The sequence below is a fragment of the Sparassis crispa genome (genome assembly GCF_003851025.1).
Source record: "Sparassis crispa DNA, contig_000003F, whole genome shotgun sequence".
Lineage (NCBI taxonomy): Eukaryota > Fungi > Basidiomycota > Agaricomycetes > Polyporales > Sparassidaceae > Sparassis > Sparassis crispa.
Window position 1 is genome coordinate 2,957,475 of NW_020939750.1, and position 25,223 is coordinate 2,982,697.

At 51.1% G+C, this 25,223-nt stretch overlaps 12 protein-coding genes across 12 annotated transcripts; 4 read left to right on the forward strand and 8 right to left on the reverse strand.

Annotated features, from left to right (window-relative positions):
• Positions 1-2,126: 2,126 nt before the first annotated feature.
• SCP_0410800 (hypothetical protein) lies at positions 2,127-3,661 on the reverse strand (the record flags this gene model as incomplete). Its single annotated transcript, XM_027757807.1, has 5 exons — positions 2,127-2,526; positions 2,583-3,104; positions 3,153-3,165; positions 3,219-3,324; positions 3,377-3,661. 5 exons carry the CDS (start codon positions 3,659-3,661, stop codon positions 2,127-2,129), a joined length of 1,326 nt encoding a protein of 441 aa, XP_027613608.1.
• Positions 3,662-3,936: 275 nt separating this feature from the next.
• SCP_0410810 (hypothetical protein) lies at positions 3,937-5,522 on the forward strand (the record flags this gene model as incomplete). Its single annotated transcript, XM_027757808.1, has 10 exons — positions 3,937-3,969; positions 4,016-4,084; positions 4,136-4,202; positions 4,254-4,638; positions 4,694-4,786; positions 4,845-4,866; positions 4,933-5,088; positions 5,155-5,219; positions 5,280-5,445; positions 5,496-5,522. 10 exons carry the CDS (start codon positions 3,937-3,939, stop codon positions 5,520-5,522), a joined length of 1,083 nt encoding a protein of 360 aa, XP_027613609.1.
• A 1,270-nt stretch (positions 5,523-6,792) lies between these two features.
• SCP_0410820 (Multifunctional cytochrome P450 monooxygenase af510) lies at positions 6,793-8,924 on the forward strand (the record flags this gene model as incomplete). Its single annotated transcript, XM_027757809.1, has 10 exons — positions 6,793-6,979; positions 7,025-7,157; positions 7,215-7,406; positions 7,455-7,942; positions 7,996-8,009; positions 8,075-8,241; positions 8,294-8,398; positions 8,450-8,578; positions 8,637-8,780; positions 8,834-8,924. 10 exons carry the CDS (start codon positions 6,793-6,795, stop codon positions 8,922-8,924), a joined length of 1,650 nt encoding a protein of 549 aa, XP_027613610.1.
• Positions 8,925-9,790: 866 nt separating this feature from the next.
• On the reverse strand, positions 9,791-10,606 carry SCP_0410830 (Uncharacterized methyltransferase; the record flags this gene model as incomplete). The annotated part of the gene is made up of 1 exon (XM_027757810.1): positions 9,791-10,606. The coding sequence occupies one exon, from the start codon at positions 10,604-10,606 to the stop codon at positions 9,791-9,793; it is 816 nt and encodes a 271-aa protein (XP_027613611.1).
• A 520-nt stretch (positions 10,607-11,126) lies between these two features.
• SCP_0410840 (predicted protein) lies at positions 11,127-13,585 on the reverse strand (the record flags this gene model as incomplete). The annotated part of the gene is made up of 4 exons (XM_027757811.1): positions 11,127-11,921; positions 11,976-12,169; positions 12,231-13,377; positions 13,436-13,585. The coding sequence occupies 4 exons, from the start codon at positions 13,583-13,585 to the stop codon at positions 11,127-11,129; spliced, it is 2,286 nt and encodes a 761-aa protein (XP_027613612.1).
• Positions 13,586-15,154: 1,569 nt separating this feature from the next.
• On the reverse strand, positions 15,155-17,341 carry SCP_0410850 (hypothetical protein; the record flags this gene model as incomplete). The annotated part of the gene is made up of 9 exons (XM_027757812.1): positions 15,155-15,363; positions 15,412-15,447; positions 15,496-15,620; positions 15,671-16,020; positions 16,069-16,128; positions 16,176-16,193; positions 16,234-17,126; positions 17,176-17,260; positions 17,315-17,341. 9 exons carry the CDS (start codon positions 17,339-17,341, stop codon positions 15,155-15,157), a joined length of 1,803 nt encoding a protein of 600 aa, XP_027613613.1.
• An 806-nt stretch (positions 17,342-18,147) lies between these two features.
• Positions 18,148-18,710, reverse strand: SCP_0410860 (hypothetical protein; the record flags this gene model as incomplete). Its single annotated transcript, XM_027757813.1, has 2 exons — positions 18,148-18,500; positions 18,617-18,710. 2 exons carry the CDS (start codon positions 18,708-18,710, stop codon positions 18,148-18,150), a joined length of 447 nt encoding a protein of 148 aa, XP_027613614.1.
• A 555-nt stretch (positions 18,711-19,265) lies between these two features.
• Positions 19,266-19,652, forward strand: SCP_0410870 (hypothetical protein; the record flags this gene model as incomplete). The annotated part of the gene is made up of 1 exon (XM_027757814.1): positions 19,266-19,652. One exon carries the CDS (start codon positions 19,266-19,268, stop codon positions 19,650-19,652), a length of 387 nt encoding a protein of 128 aa, XP_027613615.1.
• A 603-nt stretch (positions 19,653-20,255) lies between these two features.
• On the forward strand, positions 20,256-20,579 carry SCP_0410880 (hypothetical protein; the record flags this gene model as incomplete). The annotated part of the gene is made up of 2 exons (XM_027757815.1): positions 20,256-20,271; positions 20,338-20,579. 2 exons carry the CDS (start codon positions 20,256-20,258, stop codon positions 20,577-20,579), a joined length of 258 nt encoding a protein of 85 aa, XP_027613616.1.
• Positions 20,580-20,999: 420 nt separating this feature from the next.
• SCP_0410890 (hypothetical protein) lies at positions 21,000-21,604 on the reverse strand (the record flags this gene model as incomplete). The annotated part of the gene is made up of 2 exons (XM_027757816.1): positions 21,000-21,041; positions 21,092-21,604. The coding sequence occupies 2 exons, from the start codon at positions 21,602-21,604 to the stop codon at positions 21,000-21,002; spliced, it is 555 nt and encodes a 184-aa protein (XP_027613617.1).
• A 24-nt stretch (positions 21,605-21,628) lies between these two features.
• On the reverse strand, positions 21,629-22,747 carry SCP_0410900 (hypothetical protein; the record flags this gene model as incomplete). The annotated part of the gene is made up of 4 exons (XM_027757817.1): positions 21,629-22,315; positions 22,365-22,469; positions 22,523-22,549; positions 22,637-22,747. The coding sequence occupies 4 exons, from the start codon at positions 22,745-22,747 to the stop codon at positions 21,629-21,631; spliced, it is 930 nt and encodes a 309-aa protein (XP_027613618.1).
• A 508-nt stretch (positions 22,748-23,255) lies between these two features.
• On the reverse strand, positions 23,256-25,114 carry SCP_0410910 (hypothetical protein; the record flags this gene model as incomplete). The annotated part of the gene is made up of 6 exons (XM_027757818.1): positions 23,256-23,282; positions 23,335-23,760; positions 23,810-24,202; positions 24,274-24,875; positions 24,935-24,975; positions 25,026-25,114. The coding sequence occupies 6 exons, from the start codon at positions 25,112-25,114 to the stop codon at positions 23,256-23,258; spliced, it is 1,578 nt and encodes a 525-aa protein (XP_027613619.1).
• Between the last annotated feature and the right edge of the window lie 109 nt (positions 25,115-25,223).

The window sequence follows — 25,223 nt, forward strand, 5'->3', positions numbered from 1 at the left end:
CAGCCACTGCACGGAAATCAGCGATTTACTGGCACGTCCTCAGTTCGCCACTCTCACGAAGGTCGTATTCCAGCGGAACATGTGCCCTTCAATCACCCCAGGCTGGACCGCCGAGGATATCGCTGAATGGGATTTCCAGAGCTTTATGCACGGGGTATCTTGCAGCATGTATTTCCTTTAAAGAGGGTTCTGCATGATGACTCGCGTAAATTGGATTGGCTTCAGATTCTTCAGAGGCCTGCATGGTTGTAGGTGACAATGACATCAGGAGTTGCCCGAAATCCCTGGCAGATCACAATTCGAGCATATATCCAGCATCATGCCCTCGAAACTTCTCTCTCACTCAGTCTGACATATGAAATTCATCCACAACTTGTTTTCAATTCTTTCCCTCACCGTCCCTCTCTCAATAATCTCTAGCCCTCAATTTGCCTTCTACTGGTCTATATTTATTGGCCTCGTGTTGGCGCATATCTGTTTCGCCTCCTGAACATTCTGGAAATGTTCGATAGCACCATCGGAGCCGCGATATCAAGGGTTGCTGTTTCCTCGATTCTTTTACATCCGTAGTCAGCTTCACCCGAGCTCATCCGACGGCCTGCTGCAGTGGATGGGAAATTTGTCGACTATGTCCCATCCTTCTAGGTGGTGTTTTCCTCTCCGTCACCGTCTCGAGCTGCAGGTTGTGATGCTTCTTGGTACACCGAGGAGTGGAACCTGTACGGGTCTGAGCTGGGACGTCGTTCTGACCAGACATCCTGCGCTTTCGCAACGCAAACGCTTGCGATCACTGCTTTCCCCACACACAACCTTCGTCTTGCCTGCGGCGCCAGCATGATCGAACAAGTGCACATATCACCTACCTGTACTGTCTACGCTTGCTCAGCTCTTCTAGCAAACCTGGCTGCGCGACTGGGTCAGAGGTTTGACCGCTATTTCTGCCGGGGAGAGCACATCCCACGTAATTTCGTCAAGCGGAACTCGCGTTCCGAGTCAATCATTCGCGGCCGGATAGTGTTCTCTAGGTGTCTGGGGGGAACTCAGGTATGTCTTCCACAATTTTCTTCTAATGATACATCCTATTACTCAACTCATTCTGGCTTAGTCCGCTACGTACTTCCCTTCCGATCAGCGAGAACTTACAAGCAGTCATCGCCGCGTTCACGCGATACGAGATATCAACATCACCCGGCCAGCAGACGCGACCGTCAGATGACTTCATGGTATCACAACGTGCTGCATCGCCCGGAGCGTCGCGGAGAAACAGGGTCCATGCAAAATCCGGATGTCTCCTTTACGACCGCTGCACGAGACGATCCTACGCGATCTACTGGCACATGCTACTTGTGATGGATAAGACGAGGTAGTAAACACTGGGGCTTTCGATGACTGTCGGGTTGTACTGAGTTGTCTCGGGGTATTCACAATTATTGGATACGCGGAAGAGGGTCCGTTTACATGCTGATTTGAGCTCTTTTAGTTGATCGCCGCACGTTACGTCCTGTATTGCTGTACAATTCTTATGCTATTGATAGCTATTGAACGCGGGAGAAGAGCGGAAAGTACACACATATGACGTATTGTGACATGCTGATCGACAACTTCAGTACTTCAAAGCTTCATTCGGCACGACGCAGCTCCAATGCTGAGGTCGATATCGTGGCAAGGAATGCAGGGCGGCCCACCTCACGATGCCCCGACGACAATGACATTGCCGAACTGAGATAAATATATTCATGAGGAACTATTGCGTGACATTCCTGCGGTTCTCGTACCAACCGCATATTTGAGAGCCAGTGTACGTCTGTACCAGAGTTTCTTGAATAGGAGCCTTGCAGTTAATATTCCTTGTCTGCACTGCAGTGGCGTGCCTTCACCATTTAACTTCCGACTTGTAGTAATGTCCTTAAGCTTCTTGGAGTTGGGGTAATTACATGGATCCATATGCGGAGACAGTGGGCACGAGGGGCATGACCTAAACTAGTGACAACGGGGGCAATCTGGGGCGAGCGAGTGAGATACACATGTATGTCGTTCAAACGATATATTTCTTACGCTGCCCCCCCCGGGAATTGCGCAAGCCCTTGGCAACCAGCGGCGTGTTCTGATGTAACTTTATGCACCGATCATAACCAGCCCTCCTCACCCTCCTTCCTCCCTCTGAAGTTGCACTCAACCAACAAAGGCACGAGGGCGTTGTCTCCCGGGTCCTTGAAAAAGTCCATCAGTGTCCACCCTCGGATGCGCACCTCATCTCCCGCAGATCCCTCCTTATCCGTGTTCCTCACGTTCCCGCCGAACAAATCGAGGAGCCATTTCCCCACCCGCGTGTTCACGCCCTCGACGCCAAGGCCAAATCTCGGCCAACCGAACCCTTGTGCAATAGTCGGGGGGAACGCCAGCGGAAACGAGGATGCGGAAAAATAGGAGATCGATAGTGTGGGGAAAGGCGGATCGTCGGGCTGAAGGATCTGCGTGGAGAGTTCTGTCTTTTCGGGTATCGACAAGAACGAGGGTATATTGTACCTGTGCCAAAAGACATGAGACAGCTTCACACCTCGATGAAGGTCAGCGAGACTCACCAGTCATGTGTCCGAACAAGTGTGTCCTTGCACTGCCAGGTGAATCCCCACTTAGAGCTGTCGGGCCATGCCGTAGGGTGTATGCCGAGGCCTTCGAGTCCGCCTTCCCAGTCCGAGCCATCCCCGCCAAATCGACTAAATAGCACGACCTTCCCGCGAACCTCACCGAGGTGCGGTATGCGGTTCTCGAAGAACCACATATCTCTACCTCCGGGGCCATGCAAGATCTCGTCGCGCACCAGTTGAGAGAACAGGACAATTGAAGTTTTCATGAAGTCCTCCTGCTTGATTGACATCACAATTGTCTCGTGGCAAGTTGTCGAAGCAGTGAGGAACGCGTGCACGGTCGCGAGGATTTCCTGGAAGGGCGCGCGTTCAGGGTACGCGCCGTGGTAGGATATCAGCCGGTTCTCGATCACAGCTAGGCGGATGTCGAGGACCCTGATACCGAATTGCAGCTGCACTGCCAGGGGCGTGGTGAGAGATTGGCATTGCGATATTGGCCAGCCATAAAAAGCCATGCTGTCTGCATTGTCACTACGAGCCTGCATTGAGTATAATTATACGTACGTGTCGTGTGTTCCTGTGCACAGATGTCAAGTCGGGAATGGCCTCACAATAGCAGTTCATACCCACCAGGAAGGAGCAGCGAGGATAGAGGTAGAGAGTCCGGCATCTCCGCGAGGAATGTCGACATGTCCCGACGGGGTAGGATCAGTAACCTGTGGTGCTTCTTCGACACCTAGAGGAGGCACCATCGGTATCCGCAAGTGAGCACAGCAACAGCATAATACCCTGCTCTGATATATCCGCCACGGACAACCTTTCTCCACTTCCACCGCTTTCCAGCTTGCTCCCAGCGACAATGGTAACCGTATCGTGAATGCCTTTGCGGGCACGGCCCATTCCTTGTCGACATTGGCCGAGGCTGATACGACAGCAATGGTCACAGACGTATGGAACTTGGAGAGCGAGATCGATGTCGAAACTGAAGGAGAGAGGATTTCATGTTCTACCAAGTCGCAACTTCCCCATACCAGCACGTCGGTGGTGTGATTCACGAGAGATATCCGTTTCATCAAGTGTCAGAATCGATACTCTGATGATGACACTTTGAGAGCGTAATTGATCTGAGAAAGAATAACAATGTCTTCGCAGCTTCCGCTGGCTGTGTCACGGTAGTACCGCAGTCCGCAGTCACGCTAGCTGCGCTCTTGAAGCGGGGTCACGACGACGTCACGACGGTCACATCGCGTCTGGGACGTGACGCGTCGCGTTAGCCGCCTTCCTCCCAGACTCCGTGTTCGTTTCTCATTCCGATTATCCAGAATCGCATCGTTATTTCGATAAAATCATGTCTGATGAGAATGAAAGAGACAACAGTCAAGTCAGTAGCCGATTGACCAATCCTCATGCGCTGAACTTTCGATCAGGTCCTTGCAGCATCGGTCCGCGATGTGCGATATTTCGCGGCACTTCTTCGCGGAGTGAACTTTGGAAACGTAGCCACCAATTATGTTACTGAAAGTCATGGTGTCTCACTCTTCAGACAGCGCGCCACCGTGAACATCAGCGAGGTCGGACTAACGGTGAGCGTGGAAGACGCACGAACTTTACTAGGTGAGCATAGGCCATCACGACGGTGAAGCAGGTGCTCAATATATTCCACAGGGACTGCATATATATTCCGTGATGTTTTCGACGATTATACGTACAACCCAGAAGCCCTCTCTTCGTCGCAGGACTCATCACAGAAAGAAGATGAAGACGAGGAGCAGCGCAACACCGCGTTCGAGATACCACTGAATACGTTCATTGAGTGCCTCAATGTTTTCGGCACAGCCGGCGGAGTAGCTACGACTCCGAAATTCCGGCAGTGGCGGCGTGACGACGACTTGGATCGGGATGAGCGCAACGACGACGAAGCAGGGCCGTCAGATCGCGCACGCTCGAAAGCTTCTGGAAATGCGCGCATTGACCAGTTTTTTGACTCCGAGAAGGGGACGGGGATGCGCATGTCGTATGCTGGGGCAGGTTACCCGCTGTCGATGCTAGTGTGAGTAATGCGCCCCAGTTGATGCTTCATCCCCCTGATACATGCGTCTTTTCAGAGCAGAAGACTCCAAGGGTCCCACTGCGACATGCGAAGTCACCACGTTCGATCCGGAGGCTCACCTCGAGTTACCGTTTGAGACCACGGAAACGTCAGTGTCGTCGTCCAGATTCACCACCACCCTTACTGAACGCTGCTCCTCATCGCAGAGTTTTGAAAATAATCCTGAAGGTACGAGAGTTTACTGGCTTATCTAATCACAGCGGCTTAATTTTGCTGGAAACGTTATGCTTACAGTCTTCATGGCTCCGCGACGCACTGTCTGAGCTTGATCCGTCATGCGAGAAACTCACAATTACAGGCAATCCCCCTCCACCTCCCGGGAGGGCTGCTCGAGCGTCAATACAACCCAGATTACGACTCCAAGCTGCGGGGACATTCGGAAGTACTGAGGTGCTGTTCTTGTCCGTGCTTCAACGAGGTCTTCCCAGTTCACTAACCAATATCGCCTGTGTCTAGATGGATTACCCCAGCGACAAGGAGGTGCTCGAGACATGTGAGTGCGAGAACACGGTCAGCTTCAGGTACCTCTACCACCCGTTGGAGGAAATCACAAAATCTCTGACGAGGAGGGATAATACCAGCTACCGCTTCAGCCATATCTCTAAGACATTGCGCGCGCTGCAGAGCTCCTCGAAGACCTCGCTGCGGATCAACGAGGAAGGGCTACTGAGCCTGCAGTTCCTCATGCCGTCGCCAAAGTCACGAGCTGGAGGAGGTGGCGGTGCCAGTGCGTTCATCGAGTTCCGTGTAAGTTTGTCTCGGGCGATCTCGTAAAGTCTTGCACTGATTGTTCACAGTGTCTGGCTCTAGATGAAGGGACATGACATCCCAATGGTGCAAATTGGGAGGTGATGATTCTTCGGTAGAGTTCTCTCAGCTAATGTGGTCGAACCACTTGACATCCCGATAAATGCCTTTCTGTCAATGTGGTACTTCAGGTGAGGTGTTTGTACGCTTACGGAAGATGACTATGAGGTAGATCTCAAAAGTTACGGAGTATAAATGAAACACGCTGTACATTTCCACATTCAATCCGTTCGCACTCTCAAGATTTTGATTGGTACGACAGAAAAGTACTTACGCTACGGGATGGCATTCCAAAATGGGAAGGTGAGATACCAAGAAAGGAAATTTGGAGGAAGTTGTTGCATGAAGGACTGATGCCGATATATAGCTATAGGCTCGTAGATATAGCCTCTAGTTACCCGCAGGAAGACCTAGTCGTTCCTTTTGTAATAGAAGTTTGGCACTATCCTCGACTGGTCCAAGTCCAAGCTGTTGCTGCCATGCCCTTGGTTGTCCTACTAGTACTGGGCTGGCAATTGTACCAGCATTGGCGCAGTGCGGGCAGTGGTCTCCAAGCCCCTCCAGGCCGGAAGCCTGTGCGGGAAGATCCACCGGCTTCCTCCGGGCGACTAGCAGAAGATTTTTGCGACCTGGGAGCGTGATAGGGTACCGTTCTTCACTGGTTGCATTCATTTCGGGCTGAACATTGTCTTGCAGGTGACGTGAATTTGTGCGATCCTTCCACAGGTCTGTGCTCGTTATCAAGTCATTGCTAGAAGAGAAGCTGTACTCACGAATGCGGCTTGTCCAACATCTAGTTCTCGAAATAACGGTCTCTGAGCTAGCTGGAGTCGTACCGGCCGACGGGACGTGAGCATTTTCCAGAGATGTGAGCTACCTAGTATGCTCTCATCAGAGGGCCACGACGCAATCCGGAAGTTCACTGACTACTACTCACTTTGGTCCAGGCAAGGCACAATCCATCTTGTGATGGTTACTTTGACTCCGGTCAATACACAAGGGTCATGAATTAACGGCTGCGGGCTACCTTCACTGAACGAAGAGAAGTGCCTCGAATGATTACGCTGTCACAGGCTGCAGGTCAGTTGTCACTTCGGAAAGGGAATCTATGGCGCATTCCCTGGCACTTCTACACTGAATTCATCCGGTTGGATCGCATGCATTTACATTGATGCTATGGAAGGCTTGTGGCGTACAGACGGCGTGTGAACACACTATGGTATAAAGTCAGGATCATAGCCTATTTCACTTCGTTGGCCTTTTCCCCCACAGAGCCACCAGGACATTATGACTTTCCTTGTTCCTGTTGCCTTGCTTTCATTATTCACCCTTCTACTTGTGTATGCGCACGGACTTTTCAGAGGCTCTCTCCTACTTCCACCTGGTCCTACGCCAGTCCCCCTCCTCGGCAATATCCACCAACTTCCTAAAAATGAGATATGGAAGGCCCTAAGGGCGTGGGGTGTGCAGTATGGTGAGCATTTTCGTTGTTTGTTTTCGGTCTCTGAACGAAATGCAGGCGATGTGGTCTTTGCTCGATTCCTTGGCACACGCGTGCTCGTCGTCAATTCCTTACAGGCAGCTCAAGATCTAATGGACAAGAAGAGCTCGATCTATTCTGACAGACCAAGGTTCACCTTACATGTCGAATTGCAAGTATGTCAATTACTCTGTATCTATTAGGCCATTCAACGCCGCATGACTGACAGGATGGGGCTCCACTCCATGACCTCTCATATGCGGTACGGTGAACGCTTCCGCAAGCAACGCCGGTGGATCCACAATGCCGTGCAAGATAAGGACGCGGTCAGGACCTTCCGTCCGATGAGACAGCGAGAGACGTACATACTCCTGTCGAACCTGATCGAGAGGCCCGACGACTATGTCACACACATGGAGCAGCAAGTGATATCCTCTCCGTCCGCCCGCGGAGGCTGACCTTCTTCCAGGTTCATGGGAGCCTTGGTCATGGAAGTAGCCTACGGGCATACCGTTCGGTCGTCCGACGACAAGTATGTGCAGATTGTTCGGCAGGCGACCACCGCAGTATCAGATGTCGGAAGCAGTAGAGATGAAGTGAGGGATGGGACCGCAGTACCAGTGGCCTGTAGGCAAACATTCACATGTGATTCGGGGAGCCGTTCCAGACACGCACCAATGCACTCTTCACCATGTCATATGGCACGTCCAGCAGCTTTCGTACTAGAATACGCACCGCAGCTGCCTCCCTTTGGAAGCTATCACCAGGCATCCAGGAAGGCAGGAACTTCACTACGATCTCTCGTCAGCGGCACTGATTCGGCAAGAGTACTATGTGGCTTACATGCAGGGAAGAAGTCCACGAACATCGCGGCCGGGGAGCAGGCAATCAGTGAGGGTAAACTTACGGATGAAGAGGAAGAGGATATCAAGGGTACCGCAGGTGTCTTGTTCGGAGGTGCGCATTCGCCTATCCACTTCGACTGATACAAGCTAACTTTATAGCACCAGCGGGGACTGAAACGGTAGGCAATCATTTGGACCGAATTCTTGTGCGAGTTCTGATAAATTTGGCCACTGCCGATCGCAGACAGTTACCACACTCTCAGTGTTCTTTTTAACTATGGTGCTTCACCCGGAAGTCTACAAGAAGGCGCAAGAAGAAGTGGACCGGGTAGTCGGACGCGGGCGTCTTCCGGATTTCGACGATCGCGACTCCCTACCATATCTAGAATGTGTCTTGAAAGAGGTCTATCGGTACGCCCATCACTCTCTGCTATAAGGTCTTGTGTGACGGTCTTGCGGGCAGGTGGAACGTTCCACTTCCTCTCGGTATTCCCCATCAGCTGATGCACGACGACGAATATTCTGGATATCACATCCCAGGGGACACGATGGTTTTCCCGAATATATGGTTCGAACATACGTCGGCTACAGAGTGTGTTTACTGATGTGTTATCCTCAGGGCGATGTCACAAGATCCAAAATTCTACCCAGATCCTGAGAGGTTCCGTCCGGAACGGTTTGAGGAAATGGACGCGAATGCGGCGGAGTTAAGGGACCCGTGGCATATCATCTTCGGATTTGGTCGACGGTACGATCCTCAACCGCTCGTCCCTTCGCGTACAGCCTAACCTTACCTCATCGAACAGAATCTGTTCTGGCCGTCGATTCGCGGATGAGGCAATATGGATTGCCATAGCGAACATTGTAGCAACCCTAAACATTTCTAAGGCTCGAGATGCCCACGGCGAAGACATCACGCCTCCACTGGCCTTCAGTGGTGGATTCAGCAAGTATGTGACGCTCATACTCCTCCTGGTGCGGGTGCTTATCTAAGAGTGCCAAGCTGTCCTGCACCGTTCCGATGTTCGATTTTACCACGATCTAAGGCGGCTGTGGACTTGGTGTCGCAAATGCGGGCAAATGTTGCTGCCTGAGATACGATCCCACTGATTTTATTGGTGTTGAGTTGTTGCCATCACTCTATACTTTGAATATACGTACCTGTAATGTGCGTGTACCAGTCCTGCCTTGATAGATAAAGTCGTACACTGGTTGTTGGCAGCGGCTCTAGACGAAGGGACATGACATCCCCAGGGTGCAAGTTTGAATATGATGATTCTTTGACAGAGTCTACTCTGAGTTCATGGAACCACCTTGTCCTCGCGAAAAATAGAGTGTATTACGGGTCACCACCGCAGCCAGGGACGGAGAACATTCCGAATGGGGAAGGTGAGATACCAAGAAAGGAGAATATGAAGGAACCTAAGTTGAGAGATCCCAAGTACTCCATCATTACCGTCAATCCCGATATAGTCAATGCTGGTAAATTCAGCTCTATATATACACAGGACGCATAACCTTTTTTTCCCGAGGAAATAGCGTGTGGAAATCAACAATGTTATTCTACAGGAACACGAGGAGAAAACGTGTAAAAGAACAGAGCATTTCCTCAAATTTTCCACAGGAAGTTAGTGGCCAAATATGCCAATTTTGTCCAGATTTTGGCACGTCCTGTCATGTCGTCCAGTTGCCTTGTATGGTAGGCAACTTCCAAGGGAAAAAAACTGTGAGAATCTTTTGTCTTTTTCTGACGTTTTTCTCCTGGTTTTTCATCCGAAAATACTTTATTTATTTCCATGCTTTTTTCCACGTTATTTCCAATGGAAAAAAGTGGTTATGCGTCCTGTATATACATCTACAGGATCGAAATATGTATCCAAATAGCCCTTGCACCACGTATAATCGTCAGTCCACTGACTCATTCTTTATTCGCTCATTGACATCTCTCTTGCCCTCTTGTTCAAACGCGGCAAAGAACCTCACCATGCATAAGGGCAAACCAGCCATCCTCTTCACCAGCCCACTTACATAACGCTGCCGCAAACTGCTCCAATTCTTCCTTCGTAGCAACGCCATTGGAGATCGCGGTGCGCGTCAATCCAGGTGAGACGATAAGGTCAGCCCAAAGGCCGCCCCACCACGCGCGTTCCTCCGGGGTGCCGTAACACCAGGTACTAGAGGACTTGGTGATTTTGGCGGGATCGAACCCAGCCTCGCGCGCCCACGCATGCAGACGCCGTCCCGCCAATGGCTCTCCACCATTTGCGCGTTGCACGTGCACATACTTCTCCTTGAAGTCGGCCATGCCCTCGACGTCGGGGAACCACGTGAAGGTGTCGAAGTCAGTATCGCGCACGGCGACGATCCCGCCAGGCTTCGTGATCCGACGCATCTCGCGCAGCGCCCGCACGGGATCCCCGACGTGCTGCAGCACCTGGTGCGCGTGCACGACGTCGAACGTGCCATCGGGAAACGCCAGTCCGTTCACATCGCCGACCACGAACTGCACGTTCTTCACCCCCAGCGCCGCCGCATTCGCGCGCGCCTTTTCCAGAACATCGCCGGCGAGCTCCACGCCGACGACATCACCATTAGGCACCAGCTTTGCCAAGTCCGCCGTGATTGTGCCAGGCCCGCACCCGATGTCCAGGATGCGCATGTCGGAGCGCAGTGCAGGAATCAGGTACGCAGCGGAGTTGGTTGCGGTACGCCAGTACAGCGCACGCAGCACTGATTCGGTCTCTCCGTGAGTGTACACAGCGGTTTCAGTGGCCATGATTTGGGGCTGTTCAACAAGATACAAGGTCAGGACATTGTCGTGCTCTCGAGAAATGCGATGAAGCGACGAGTTCGCACGGAAGAGCAAGTGGCATGATTGAACAAACTAATCAACACGGTTCTGCGAGAGGTCCATCCAGGCCTTAGATGGTGGTCAATGATATTTCCCATATGAAAGAGCCTCGATAAAGGCTCGAGTATGGGCTCGGGCAAGGTTACACCGAGAAGCAAGCACTCACAACGATGATCTTTGTCAACTTCAATGTCCTCCTTAACCCCACAGCACGTACACGCCAAGGCATTGTGTACGTCAAAGGCGCCTCAAGCATGAATACCTTATTCTATGGTTAGTTTGATGACCACATGTACCACCCTTAGAACAACACTGGGAGAAGTCCGCCGGCGATGGCGCATACTTATATCCTTCCTTAGCTTTCCAGAGTGCACGAGAGCTAAGGGGGTGGCGAGTTACGATCATAGTCTATAGCACCATATCACGGTAGCATAATATTCCGAGCTCAGTCCTCCGAGTCTTGACCTTCATCCATCGAGTCCAGCTGAGAGGCGTTCAAACCCAAACTTCCAGTAGCTCTTGAGCGAGATGAGCAAGCACCCGACTTCGATCCTTGCGTCTTCTGTCGCTTGGCTGAATCTTCGGTAAAGTCATCTGCCTTTCCTTCGCTGCCTACACTTGTGCCTGTCTGGAAAGATTCTTGTAGTGACTTTCCCTTCGTAAACGGTTTGAATTTGTTTTCAACCTTGTCACTAACCCAGAACGGCCCGTTGTCTCTCACGACTGCAGTGAAAGCAACATAGACTGCATGGTGGTCGGCCAAGAGGAGCTGCCCATCAGAAGGTCGAGGAATTAAAGCCGCAGGTGTCACAATGTCAAAGCCAGGTGGGAGTTCAGTGCGAAATGTGACCGGTGCGGAGGGAGTAGTAGTGGTTGCTCCATGAATCGGTCCCAATGCATCAATGTCAATGGCAGCATAATGTCTACGACAAAGTTCGATCAGAGAGCGAAGAAGGTTACTCAACGCGGGGTTGCCTGAAACATCGAATGGTACCAGTCCTGCCTTAATAGTCGAGAACTTGTAAGTACCACCGACGTAGTGGCCAGCAAGTGTGCGATCACATTCATTGTAGGTTGATTCAATGTGGGTCCGGAGAGGCGAACCTGAAAGATCATGCGGGTGGTATTTGAGTGCTAACCAGTGCACCAGGTGAACAAACGATTCCATGTCATCAGAAACTTCATGCCCCTTGACCGTCGGATAACGGAGCAACAGAGCAGACATGAATTGCCAAGTACCCTGAACAACAAGGTTAGATTCTAGCAAAAGACACAACACAATCATGATACATGCCGAGCGAGTATTTTGCGAGGCACCTTTGTCAAGATGTTCCTTGTATTTGCACATGTCCCAATCATTCAAGAATCCGGCAGGAGACAAGGTGCCTGTTAGATATCCTTCGGCATCGGGGTCCTGAGAAATCAGGATATTGTTGGCGCTGACGTCACAATGGAGTATCGCAGCTGATACCCATGCATCACGGTGGGCTATCAAAACATCTCGTCAGAAAGGACCACATATATCAAACTTGAAAAAAGGAGAGCTGACCTATGACCGCATCACGAACAACCAAGATCATCTCTCGAACATCAGCATAGTCCTCCAGCGGACGGCCGACGTCTTTCACAACGATCCGGTAGTGAATCCGACCCATTATCCGGGCGTTAAATTCCTGCGTACGAGTCTTCTGAACCGATTCGCCAACGTCGCCACCACAAATGAGGGTCGCGATCCTCTCCCGGACTCCCTTTTGATATAATCGTTCATACACCTCTCGTTCAGGTTTGACCTTGTCCGAGTCAGTGCGCCAAGTATCTTTGAGAAACGCTAGTCGTTGCGTGGCCATGTCATATGCCACATAACCTCTTGTCGCGCGGCCTGTGAGAGAACTGCTTGAGGACCGTGCACGCCCTACCAGATAGTGCCTCTTCGACGTCGATGGAGGTGAGACAGTTTTACCGGTTTCACTGAGTACATCGTCCGCCTTGAACTCGATCTTGTAAATAGGCCAACCGTCCAACATGGCCTCTCGCAAACATTCTTTGTGATATTCGTTCAGCCGGCTCTCGCAACTCCTCATCTCCGCCACTTCTTCAGGTGTGGCAAGGATGGCAGTAGGATCGTAGCCCCGCTGAGAGTCGTTCATCTTCCCGACCCTGTACATGAACGTATGTAGCGTCTCTGGTTCCTGAATGTAGTCGAAACTTTTGGAGACGATTCCGCCAGCGCGGTCCCAGCGGATTAGACGGGCACCGGATTTGCAGATGAAAACCATGAGGCAAAAGAGGCGGTGCTGGCGAAGGAGTATCTGGGCCGCATGCTCGGTGATCTGTCCCAAGGTCCGTAAGCCATCGTGCGAATGAGCATGAAGAAAATGTGCCCCAGGGTCATTGAACTCGAAAGCTGATCTCTGGTGGTTACTCTTGGCCTCTATAGGTACACAAGTCCAAGCCCAGGAGACTCTCGCCATGTAGTACTTCTGGCGTTGAGCCGATTTGCCCCGCATCAATTGTTTCGTCGGAACAGAGTAAGCTTCCTTCGCAGCGGCGGTTGTAGGATAGATCCCAATGCCGAATTTGGTGATATTCTCGTCGCTTGCTACTTCGCTACCAGTCACGTCCAGGTACTCGCCAGTGTCTCTGGCAGTGAGGCCACTCTGAGGGACGGCGTTTAGAACAGATTGAAAAACCTTACACTATAAACCAATGTCAGATCAAGAGAAGATTCGGAATGCGGAAAAAGAAGACACGCACCAAACCAGGATACATATCAGTCTCGAGCCCGTCAAGCTTTACGCATTCAAAACTCTGGAAATTGGACCTTTCTTCATATGACGGATCAGGACCGGGAACAAACTCTGCCATGAAGTCTTCAAGGCCGATCTCGACGATATGGTTTGTCATTTCGTCCGCCAAATCAATGCGCAGGTCCACGTCTTTCTCCGGACTTAGGAAAACTGTTGTCGACTCCAGACTTTGTTGGGCGTCACCTACGGTGGAGCAGTAGGAGGTAAACGTATTGTAAAGGCGGGTCTGAGGCTGTGTTGTACGTCCTGCTGTTCGTCTGCAGATCCTGCGTCAGATGAAGAAACCTGGGGCGAATTCGGGCCAGGAGACAGGGTCCCAGGTTGTGGTAGGTCCAGCTGTTCGCCTCTAGATGTTGTGTAGAGTGTAGTATCCTGAAGAGGGTACGATTCAGATGGTCAAGAAGACACTGTAGAAAGCAGACACACAGAAACAGGACTGAGAGAGGCAGTGCCTTATATATGAATGTCGGTGGATGGACCAAGTAAAATTACGATGTTCTGCATCGTGCCGTGCATGTGTCATTTCCGGAAATGAACATGGGCCAACACGCTCACGGCGGCCAGAGGGCAGGTAGACAATGATTGTGGCCAAAACATCTGAAATCGGTGAGCACATTTCTCCCACGGCATCCAACGTGGTCGCGTCACCATTATCTCATATGCCAGCTACGATATCTCGGTAGGAGCCTGAGGCTTCGGAGGACAAGCTTAAGTCGAAGGTTTCAAATTCTCACATAACGGCGCGAACATGTGACCGACGCGTCTGAGAAGCGCCCGTGCTCCACGGCCGAAGTGACACCGGAGACGGGGACTAATATCTAAGTTCCTTACATTGTGGGAACATCCGGCCTAACATTGTACATGTATGACGGCCCGTATGTAGCTCCGACGGTCGAAAATATGTTTACAATGTAAGGCCTGATGTCTGGGCATGCGATACCCAAATCACACATTGATAATGTGTGATATTGCGACATATACAATGTTCGCAAATGGCTATGTTACCATATAACATTCGTCCGAAAATTTTAGGTCTCGTTCGGCATGTCCGGCGGGAAGAAATTCTGATCGACATTATGCCTTTCAGGGCAGACAACAGATTAAATATCGAACTAGTATAAGGGCGACACAAAGTTACAATGTATGATCATTTGACATTTGACATTAGAGTCTATATATGAGGTGAGATGTCAGGGCCTCACACCCTCGACCTAATATTCAAACTGTAAGGAGGTCGGACACCCATAGCACCGCTAAGCGGCTTGACGAGTGGCACACTCGATGGCCGCTTAGTGGTCATTGGATCGCCAAGTGTACCGCTCAGCGGCTTTTCAACTGGTCGTGGGAGATCGCACAAGCACAAGCACAAGTTCGATCAAAGGAAGTACATTAACTGTATATAATGAGAAAGCGGCAAATGACAGGACATCGACAAACAGCGCAGGATGCAACGACGAGGGGCAAGGGACAGGAACAGCATGTAAAATTACGAGAAAACCACTTATTTGCACACAAGCTGGGCCAAGTCATCCCTATCCACCCTAAGCGTCCTGCCGCCTTCTTCCAGTACTAGAACAAGCGGGTCTGCCACGCCCCACATCGTTTTGCCGTACGCTCCGAAGTTGGGGCCACGCTTACACACGATCGCATAATCGCCAGGGCCTGGTCACAATATGGCGAGGTCTTGGAGAGAGACATCGGCATATTCCAGCTTTCGCATCCGGTATTCGCATCGCACCTTGCCGTTCACTGGGGAGGCTCCCTTCACCGTGGTCATCAGCTTGTCTCGGAGTTGACCGGCTGTGCACATGAACTTGAAGCGATAAGTATGGAACGCAGGTGCCACAGCCGCATCCAGCATCCATCCATTGGGTCCTGATGTGAATTCAGTGGACATTTTGTGTTGATGATGAGGCTACGCACCATTAGGTTCGACTGAAGACATCGATCCATCGGGTCCTAATGTGGATTCAGCGGACGCTCGGTAGTGGCGGCACAGTTACGCACCATCAAGTTCCACCGAATACGCCCACGCTGAATCTGTGTTGTGTGACGTGGGTTCTAATTCGTGGCCCAATGGGGTCCGAGGCTGCTCAGGGAGCAGACCACGCTCCGCCGTGTCGATGTTGCCCCTGCAATGAGGCAGTTAGATATGACCAGAACTACAAGTAATGAATCTTACCTTTCTTCTGACCGGAATGCGATCTCGGGCTTTTGGAACAAGAGGACGCCCCTCGAGGTTAAAAGCTTGGCTTCAAGCTCAACCTCGTAATCGCCGTGGTACGTGACGTTTCGCAATGTGCCCACAAATCCCTTCAAAGGGCCTTTGATGACACGCACCGCTCGCCCGATGTCGGGATTCCGTCGGTCAGGATGCTTGAGGGCAAGCTCCATCTCCACCTCTTCCTCTGTTTGCGTCTCAGAGCGTGAGGGGCGCTGCTCTCCCGGCCTTGATACTGTCACCGACGGCTGTATCGAGGTCCATTCCGCCTTGGACTCTGTGAGTAAGAGATCCCAGGGTAACACATGATGCTATATCGAGTTTTGAGCATCGATAACGTCGCAGTTGGTGAGACATACCTCAGAGGTTTCCAACACAGAAGAAGTATGAAAGACTCCTGTTATTGGGTTTCTAGTTCGCTGAGAAAAGTTCAGTACTTGGAAGCATCGTTGTAGGTAGAACATACATGCTGAGGAAAGTTCCGCTATTAAGGATTGCAATTGCATGAGAAGTGCACAACATACCTCGACTTTGTTCATGTGAACAATTGTGACATCGAAATCATCCATGGCAATCACTTGCCCTTCCAAGCCCGCATGGAGGCCCGTCTTAACTTTGACCGCATCGCCAACTGCCCAAAGGGGGTGTAACTGAGTTACAGGTAGCACGAGAGACGAAAGTTCATCATCCAACTTCTCGTGGTAGAGATTGGTTAGCGTAGCCTGTCCATTAATGACTGAATGCACGACACCAATGAGGCTGCATTGCTCGCCCTGTATAACGATCACATGCGTGCCTGCAGCCGGTTCGAAGTCAACACAGAATAGAATGAGCTTCGCTATCGCTGTCTTTGGCACGAATTTCGCCGCATTAAAGACGAATACGTCGTTTCGAGTCGCGTGGACATCGAAAGTCACCCGGTCCAAAGTGAGTTCGAGCTGCAGGAGGCCGCCTTTGAACTTCTTGCCCTTGAGAATATGTATCAGCCGATCACCTTCACTTTCTGTCACAGCCTCTCTGAACAACTCCTTCAGTAATGCTGGCGGCATTGGTTGCTGAGAAGTTCTTCCGTGCTGCCGCTTTTTTGTAGTAGGCAAGCGCGGAACCACCCAGACGTGGAGGAGAGAGTCCTCTCGCGACTCCACGAAGGCCACATCGTGCTTATATGTACCACGCGAGATGCACACCCAAGGAGAGAGGAAACCATTTTCCGTGGCTTGAAGGTGGATTCCATCGGGGGCAAGAGAGACGACTGCGCCACCCGACTGCGAGGCCCGCTGTGCACGTCTAGCCGCCATGTCTCTCTCCGTAATAGACCGGGCCATGGCTTCTGCGTCAGCAGCATTGTCGCCGACACATGCATTATCAAGATGCGCCCGAGCTTGTTGAGTGCGTTGGACGTCGGCGAGCAACTCGGCTGGAAACAAGCTGTAAGATATATCCAATAACGCAGCTGAGACACTTACCCAGTTCCTCCTCCTCTTCTTCTTCTTCCTCCTCCTCCTCCTCCTCCTTGTTGTCGACGATAGCCTCGATATCCAAGTATGGGTTCTTGGCATTCCATGCATGAGGATTGAAAATGTAAGAACCGACTGCAGTACTTACCGCTTTCCGCGCATGCTTTGAAGACATGGCAGCGTCAGTGGTACTGAGAGGTCGGGATAGTGTCCATTAGATTTGAGCAATCGTATCTTATGAGACATCGCTTGGAGTACACGAGGCTTCGACCACGAGGCGTTCATCACCAATCAGCCCACATGTACAATTACTTCCGAGTAACACGCGCAATGTCCTTCAACGTCACACTGCTGGTGATGAGGTGTCACTGAGAAGATTTCCGATGTAGCAGCTGCTCCTGCAGTTGTGCATGAGCATGCACAAGCGCCGCATTCTCCTATACATTGAGAAACATGTCAGTATAGCTACACCGCCCTTCGTCCATATCGTGCACATACATTATTGTCAGCCTGTCAGCCTATCAACCTCAGCGTGTACAATCGACCTGGCGCGATCTGGCTGTAACCGCACGGGTGCGTTAATGGCAAGGGTCTTCAGAAATTTTTACGCGTAAGGTAGTCAATAACCAAATCGGCTGCAATTCGATTGTATCCCACTCTGGTATGCAACCGGCGCAAAAGGGCGATGAAACAAACCGTCCGGCAGCTTGGCTACCTATACTATAGCTAAAAATAATGAGGACCCCACAAGAATAAATAACAATGAAACTACAAAAGAGAGTGAACTACACTACAACGTTACTAAAGGCTCCAGGCCACATAGCGAATGACAAGCGCTACGGCCGAGAGATGGTGGTGGAACAAGAACAAGAGGAAAGAAATGCCCATTCCACCTCCAGCGGAGTTTTGACGCATCCCGTCGCTTTGTCCCTCACAAATAAGGCAGCCACACATCACGGGCCACTTGTCACGAGCCGCTTGTCATGAGCCGCTTCTCAGCCTCTGTTTGTCTTGCACAAATAGACCGCGTGCGCCATCTGGACGCTGTCCAGAATTTGGGCACCTTCTTCCTTGCCTTCGAATTTCCATCATCCCTGCGATATCGGCCAGTTCTTCCGTCACCGTGTCTGCCTCCTCCTCCTCGCCCATGCCCTCCTCGCTGTTGTCGTTGTCGATGCCATCGCCCTCTTCTGCTCCAGTGCCGTCATCACTGCCCTTTTCCTTGCCCACTTCGATGCCCTGAGGGCTTCCTCGTAACGCCCTCTTCTGCGCAGGTGCCCTCTTCCTCGCTGAGCCATTCTCGTGCGCGCCGCCGCGTCTGTTTGAATTAGGGGCTGATGGTATACATTGTATTAGAACCTGTATCATAGCCATCCGAGCCACATCTCTGATGATTGAGCGCCATATTGGGTTTGTACCAAACATAAACATAAGAACCGCAAAAACGCACCATTAATTGGTGCCTGAGCCGCTAGAACAACCCACAGGCCAATATTGGCTCTGCTTGAAAGCCCGGAACCGTATGTTGTTGCCCATGGATGCATCGTCCACAGCTCACTCTGGCTATACAGATATTACAGATGCTACATAACGATCACTCGCAAATACCGGTCCTTTGTCAAGGTCTCGACGTCTCCGCTTTCTACAATACCTGGCGCGTATTCATGGAATGGTCGGAAATTACGAGGATCGACCACCTGAGCGTACCATGTGAGTGCTCTACGCACATCGCTTACATGAATTCCATGCTTACCATGTGAGTGCTCTACGCACATCGCTTACATGAATTCCGTGCTGACACCGTGCTTCTCGTTGACTTCCGTGACAGGTATTCATGGAACCATCCGGCACAATGCTTCTAATCCCAGGTATGTTGCCTTTATATATCCTGCCTACTGCTGCCAGGCTGATAATGCGAACCCATTGCCATCTGTCCCGGATTTCGCTGTCCACGCTACTCCCTCAGAATTTCGAAAAGTCGGCTGCAAATATGTCAGACAAGGTGGATGCGGAAGTTCGCTGTCCACATTTCAGTTGCTGACGTTACTCGCCTACAGGTCTCCGTGTTCCCGGTCCAATGTCCAAAATCTAGTACTGAGATGGACGTGGTGAGCACATCCCGTCCGCCTTCATCGGACACGTGCATGTCCTTACTGGAGGAGATCGAGGACCTGAAGTGTGAACAACAAAAATTAATGCAGCTGATCCTTATCTTAGAGAAGGAGGTGAAGACCATGGAGCTCCGAGTCGAACAGTCAGAACGACGTGCAGTTCATGTTCGAGAGTTTGCAGAGGCTACAGCCGACCTGGCTGCGCTGGTCCGCGCCGAGCGAGGATCATTGAGCACCCCTCCTCCTCCCCCTTACGGTGCATACGTGGATCAAAATCCTATTGATGACACCTGTATTCACTATTCCCAGGTGCCTGAGCTGCTTGCGGGGGGCGTTGGTTTCGCTGTTCATGTCATGTACCTCGCTCAATATTAATGTATCTTGCGCTCCGTTTGCGGACGGAGAATTATCTCTAGTCCTTCCGTTAGGCGGGCACCCGCGAAGGCTGCAAAGGTCGTGTGTGAGACTCGACAGGATAAGTATAGACCACGAAGGACCTCGTCGATTTATTCTGCCAGGCCATCTGTGTGACTCGCGATGAGAAGACGGGCGAGGCAAGGTACATGCGTGCGCAAAGTGCCGCTCGGCGATGTGGACATTTAAAGATAGATTAAATAAGTTTTCTATAATTCTTGCTGAAAATAAATTCGTTTGAAGTGGACATAACTATACCATAAGTCTGAAGCCACCATAAGTCTGGAGCTATCTTTCGAGGAAACAGTAGACGCATTTCCACGAATTTCGCTTTGCGTACTATGGGGAACCCTCTTTTACCCCAGAGTATGTGATGCGAAATTCGAGGAAATGCGTCTATTGTTTTGGATCTGTCAGATTATAAATTTCATGGCACGTGGGACCCATGAGGGGTATGCCTATATATATTGTGGTGTCTCCGAGTCTTTCCCCATCTCACGTTCGGAGCATACCACCACCACCACCACCACCACCATCCCCCCACTACTGTCCAAACTGATCCTCATGGCTAATCGTGGTCGTAAGTGATGATTATACATTTTGACGTGAATCGATATTAACATTGTTTGCACTGCTGTGGCCTCAGCACCCTCCATTAGTGACTTACAGAACCAGATTCGGGCCCTTAGCGCCGACGTAAGTCAGACTGAGGCTATCGCACTGAAGGTGCAGTGGGCCATGGAGATCATTTGTGCGGCCCTTGGTATCAACACCGGAGGGGCATCGCCCTCCGCACCGCCCTCCACCGTGCCGCCCTCTGCCGTGCCGCCCTCCACCATGCCGCCCTCCTCCGCGCCACCCTTCTCCAATGTTACTGAGGCGGTCTAACGTAAGTCCTTAAGATGAGTGATTTATATCGGTAGATAACCTGACTGATCAGATGTGCACAAGGTTACTGGGAGGCAGTCAGGTGTGGGGCATTCCGCGGGGGTTCTGTATGATTGTCGGCCGCGTTTGTTGTACTTTTGTTTACTGTGCCTGAAATGACCTTCGGAAGTCGTGGAAAGTCTTCAGGTTGGAGGCTGATCTCGCAAGACAATCGTCGGCAAGCTCAATGGCATTGACTTCTTTACACATACATGACATGGAAATACATCAGATCTCGCACTTCCAACACTCCGCCAGGTGCCTATCCCCCACATACATGGATATATCTTCTAGGTAAGGACAAGCACAATACAATTGAGTGACTTGTGCATGTCAATCGGTGTCTAACTTGACGCTGCGCCCCTCAACTATACGCAAGTGTCATACTGAAGGAAAGAGATCTAGCCACCCCGGTAAGCTGTTCTGTGCTGATGTGAATGGCGGCGAAGCAACGAATGAAATGGGCAACTTACAAGAACACTCAGATGAGTTGAAGATAAGGTAAATTCGTCTGCATCCCATGTAGCGCGGATGGTGATCGTGTGCACGTTCGAAAGACCACGTTCCGTGCGAAGGTGTTGTGGGTCGTCTACAATGAAGAATGAGTCGGATTCTGGCTGTGCAATGTAACCACAGGGAAGGGCGATGTCGAGCTCTTGGAGACGCGTACAGCGTCGAGCACTGTTTATCACCCCTCGGAGCTCGGAATCGAGAAATAGGCCAATCGCGGAAGGATGATCCGGTATGACCGCAAGACGCTGCAGTGCAGGAAGACCCCGCGCAAGTAAGGGGATTATGTAGTCATGAGAACCCGCGAGGACTTCGAGGTGGTCCATATTAGGTGGACGGGTGGCGTAGGGGAGGAAACCAGGGTGAGTAAAGTGACCAATCCGGAGCTCATGTATGCTGGGATGATGAAGGAGGAAACGGAAAATTGTGTTGATGGGTAGCGCACCATCGATGTAGAGGGTTTCCAGATGCTCCATGTGGAGGTGAGGTAAAATAAGATGTCACGATGGTGAACCTCTGTTGTCGAGCTGGAGATCGAGCGCAGTGAGCGCTGCGCTGTTGAGGGTGTGAACCGTCCAACTAATGTACTCCGCAGAGAAGAATACGGCAGATTTGACCTGCATCTTCTGCAGACGAGGATAAAATAGACCGGAGTTGACGACAGGGATGTCTTCAGGAGACTCGATAGCTCGAAGATCGCTAGACAAGTGCGACTTCAGACATAGGTGCGACACCCCTGATGCGGCCACGGTCTGTAGGAACTTGCATGTGGCTAGAGCGAGCCGCGCGTTGTGGAGCTTGATGACAATGTTGGATATAGCGAGCTGGGTACGACTCGAGATGAAGAATCTCGCCAACCCGTAAAGCTGGCATTTGGCCATTGCTGCATTCGCGATGATACGGATCCACATAGATGGGGGAGTAGGAAGGCCTTGCATGCCGCGCCACATGATGATGGGCCGTGTGTGCTCATAAGTTATGACTGGACCGACATTGTTCGAGGAATCAATGAAGCCTGCGGCCTTTAGATAGAGCGGCAGTACGTAGACTCGGAGAAGCCCAGACACAAGTGAAAGTGTGTATAATGTGTCACGATCGTTCGCCAAAATATGGAGAATGATATTGCCTAGCTCGACCGGGAGCATCAAAAAGGGAAATACATGCTTTGAATTGACTGGACGATGTGTCTGAGAAAGTGCATCAGTCTGAATACTGACTGCACGATGCAGACCGTACCGCATGCACAACAACCCTCTTATCAGTCTGTGAATTGGAATCGTCTTCTTTAAGTTTCTTGTGACGCTGCGAATCGTCCTCCTCATGGCGACGCTTGGACAAAACCTAAAGGTTAAACAATGAGTACACTACCGGCATGAAAAGCATAGAACTCATACCTGGGCATCTTCGACAAATCCACAGCACTGTTGCTTTGTGCAACGGTTCAAGGCGCGCAAGAACTGTGATCATTGGTATATGTGCTTGCAGGTCAGAGGATGCAGAAAGCTTACTTCTGACATGAGCCTTTTCGCTGGCGGTGCGTCAAGAGCATCATCGAGAGTAGACCGTTTCCCAAGTATGCTTGGGGAACCGGAGCGAAGCGTGCTATAATTCGAGCCCATGGGACAGTGTGGGATGGAGATTCTTTCGAAGTTAAATATGCTCGAGAGTGACCAGCGCATAGCGCATCCGAGACTTCAGCAGGGTGAGTGACGAAGCAGTGAGAACAATGGAGATCTGAAGCGGACAATGGAAGACTTACCATTGATTCACCGCAGACAATGCACAACCGGTCCAGCAGTGCCCATGGTGGCACCGAATGATTAGTTCACGAACAGAGCATGTGAACAGGCACATCAGCTCACCTGGGGATCCACCATCGTGTTTCAGCCAATGACGAGAACAATAACACTGCATATCTGGACGGGACCGATAAGGGATAATGAGATGGCGATGCGCGCAGAATCATTGACCGTCGGATTAGCTTGGCAGCTCGGGAAGCTTCAGAACTCAGAATTCTCTGCACGGAGCTACACATGACAATAGTATTTCGATCAATTACTACAACCGATGTGATCTGTCAGCACATCCGCGATCACCGTGGAAGGTAATTTGCCTAAGTCCGTATCATTAGTTTCTCCTCACCGCGAATTCTGGCTATGGTTCACACGTGAGCCAGCAAATGACGACACACAAAGACGCTTCTTACGAGGTCAGGTATTTTGAATGCCAGTTTGAACCATAGGGTACTGCGCTGAGCACGAGTGATAGTCTTCATCCAGTCGGGGTTGTAGAAGTTCTTCGGCAACTGCGTGATTGGCTTTCTCTTGGATGATGACGACGCATTTGCTTCAAAGATGCGAGACAGCGAGTAATTGCCTTGTTCCGTGAGATGAAGTGGGTGCACATCCTCATAAGAATCGATGTTCCTGTAAAATGCAGCAAGAGAGGGATGGCACCATGGCAAGCAAACACGTCGAACTTTCTTGTCATTGCGACGAGTATACTCGCCATCGGTCTCATCCGAACTCATGCCTCCTTGACCTAAGGCCATGTGGATAATCTTGACTTTTCCCCAGATTGCCAGATTGTCTTGAAGGTTGACCTCGATGATGTCACCACGCCGTTTATACACCTTCAAATATATATAAGTCAAATCGAAATCAAAGACTGAGATGACGTACCATCTCCCTGCGACTGTTCTTCCTACGTTGCTTCTTCACAGTGTTCCTCGCTGACTCCACTTCTTCATCCTCCATTAATTCCACTTCTGTGAATCGCTTGTGAGGCCCGTTCTGCAGCTTGCACAGGCAACACTGTGATGTCGTCATGATTGTCCATGCTGGATCAGACACAAGCAGTGGGTGCTCGCCTCCTGCTACCTGCTTGAGAAACTCCTCAGTGACGATGTGGATCACCTCCTTGTTCCACGCAGAACTCAGCGGCAACGACCACTCGATCAGGGGAGCAGCGACATTGGGACCATCCCCCTCACCATCGTGCCATGCTTGCATGATTTCCGGCTTCAGGACCAGAGAGAGGGGGCTGTCTCGAGCCTTCGGTAGAAGACCTTTCACCTTCAGGTATTCTCAAAAGCGATCCTGTAGGTTAATTCAGAATGAGAATAAGCTATAAGCGTGCTACTCACATGAAAGACGTTATCACGTTCTCCTCTGGAGCGCTTGACACGCGAGATCGGCGCATTGTCACAATCATCGTTATCCTCCTCTCCGCCATCATATTCATCATTCGGTGTGGAGTGGGAGACAGTGGACCGCCCTTCGTTCTTGGCAGATGTTGATGCCCGTGCCGACGGTAAAAGTGTAGCCAGAGGGGCCAACTGCCTAATGATCTCATTCTGGCGTTCGAGTACCAGAGTGAAGTTGGAAAGTGCCTTCTGCACCGATTGATCGACAGCGAGGCCGATAAATTCGACCAGCTGTTGCATGGCTGTGACCTCAACTGTCGGTGCAGGTGCCAGGGATTCCTTTGCCATTCCTCCAATGTTCACAGGGGGCGGAGTAGGTTGCCACGGCTCAATGTGATGCGTAGGGGCAAGCAAAGGCAGGGATTTAGGACCGACAGACCCTAGCTGAGGGACTGAACCATCCAAGCCAGGAGGAGTGCCTTGTGCCTTGTCCACCTGAAGGGGAGCAGGCTGCACTTCGTCCATATGAGTGCTGGCGGCGAGTCCCTCACGAGAATCTATGAACGACCCAGGAATTGTAGGGTGGGGACAGAGCATTCTCTCTACACCAGGGGCGAACAGCGTTAAGTTCGACAAGGTCGTAGAAGAAAAATATTCTTACCTATGGTGAATTCCTCTGCCAAGTCATTCCGCAGAGCCATACTATCGTGAATGTAAGCCAATGTACCCATGCGATATGCGACTACACTCACAAAGTTGACTGGACTCCTGCATCTGTATTGACGGCTGGCCTATACCAGCCGTCCTTGTTGGCAGTGAGCACACTGGAAGGCTGCGACATTGCAGGTGACTTGCCCGTCCTCTCACGTTCGCCTGCTCATATCTCGCACCACAACACTGTGCCTTGTGACCAGCGACTGTCAAACTACAATGCAACAATGGGGAACTTA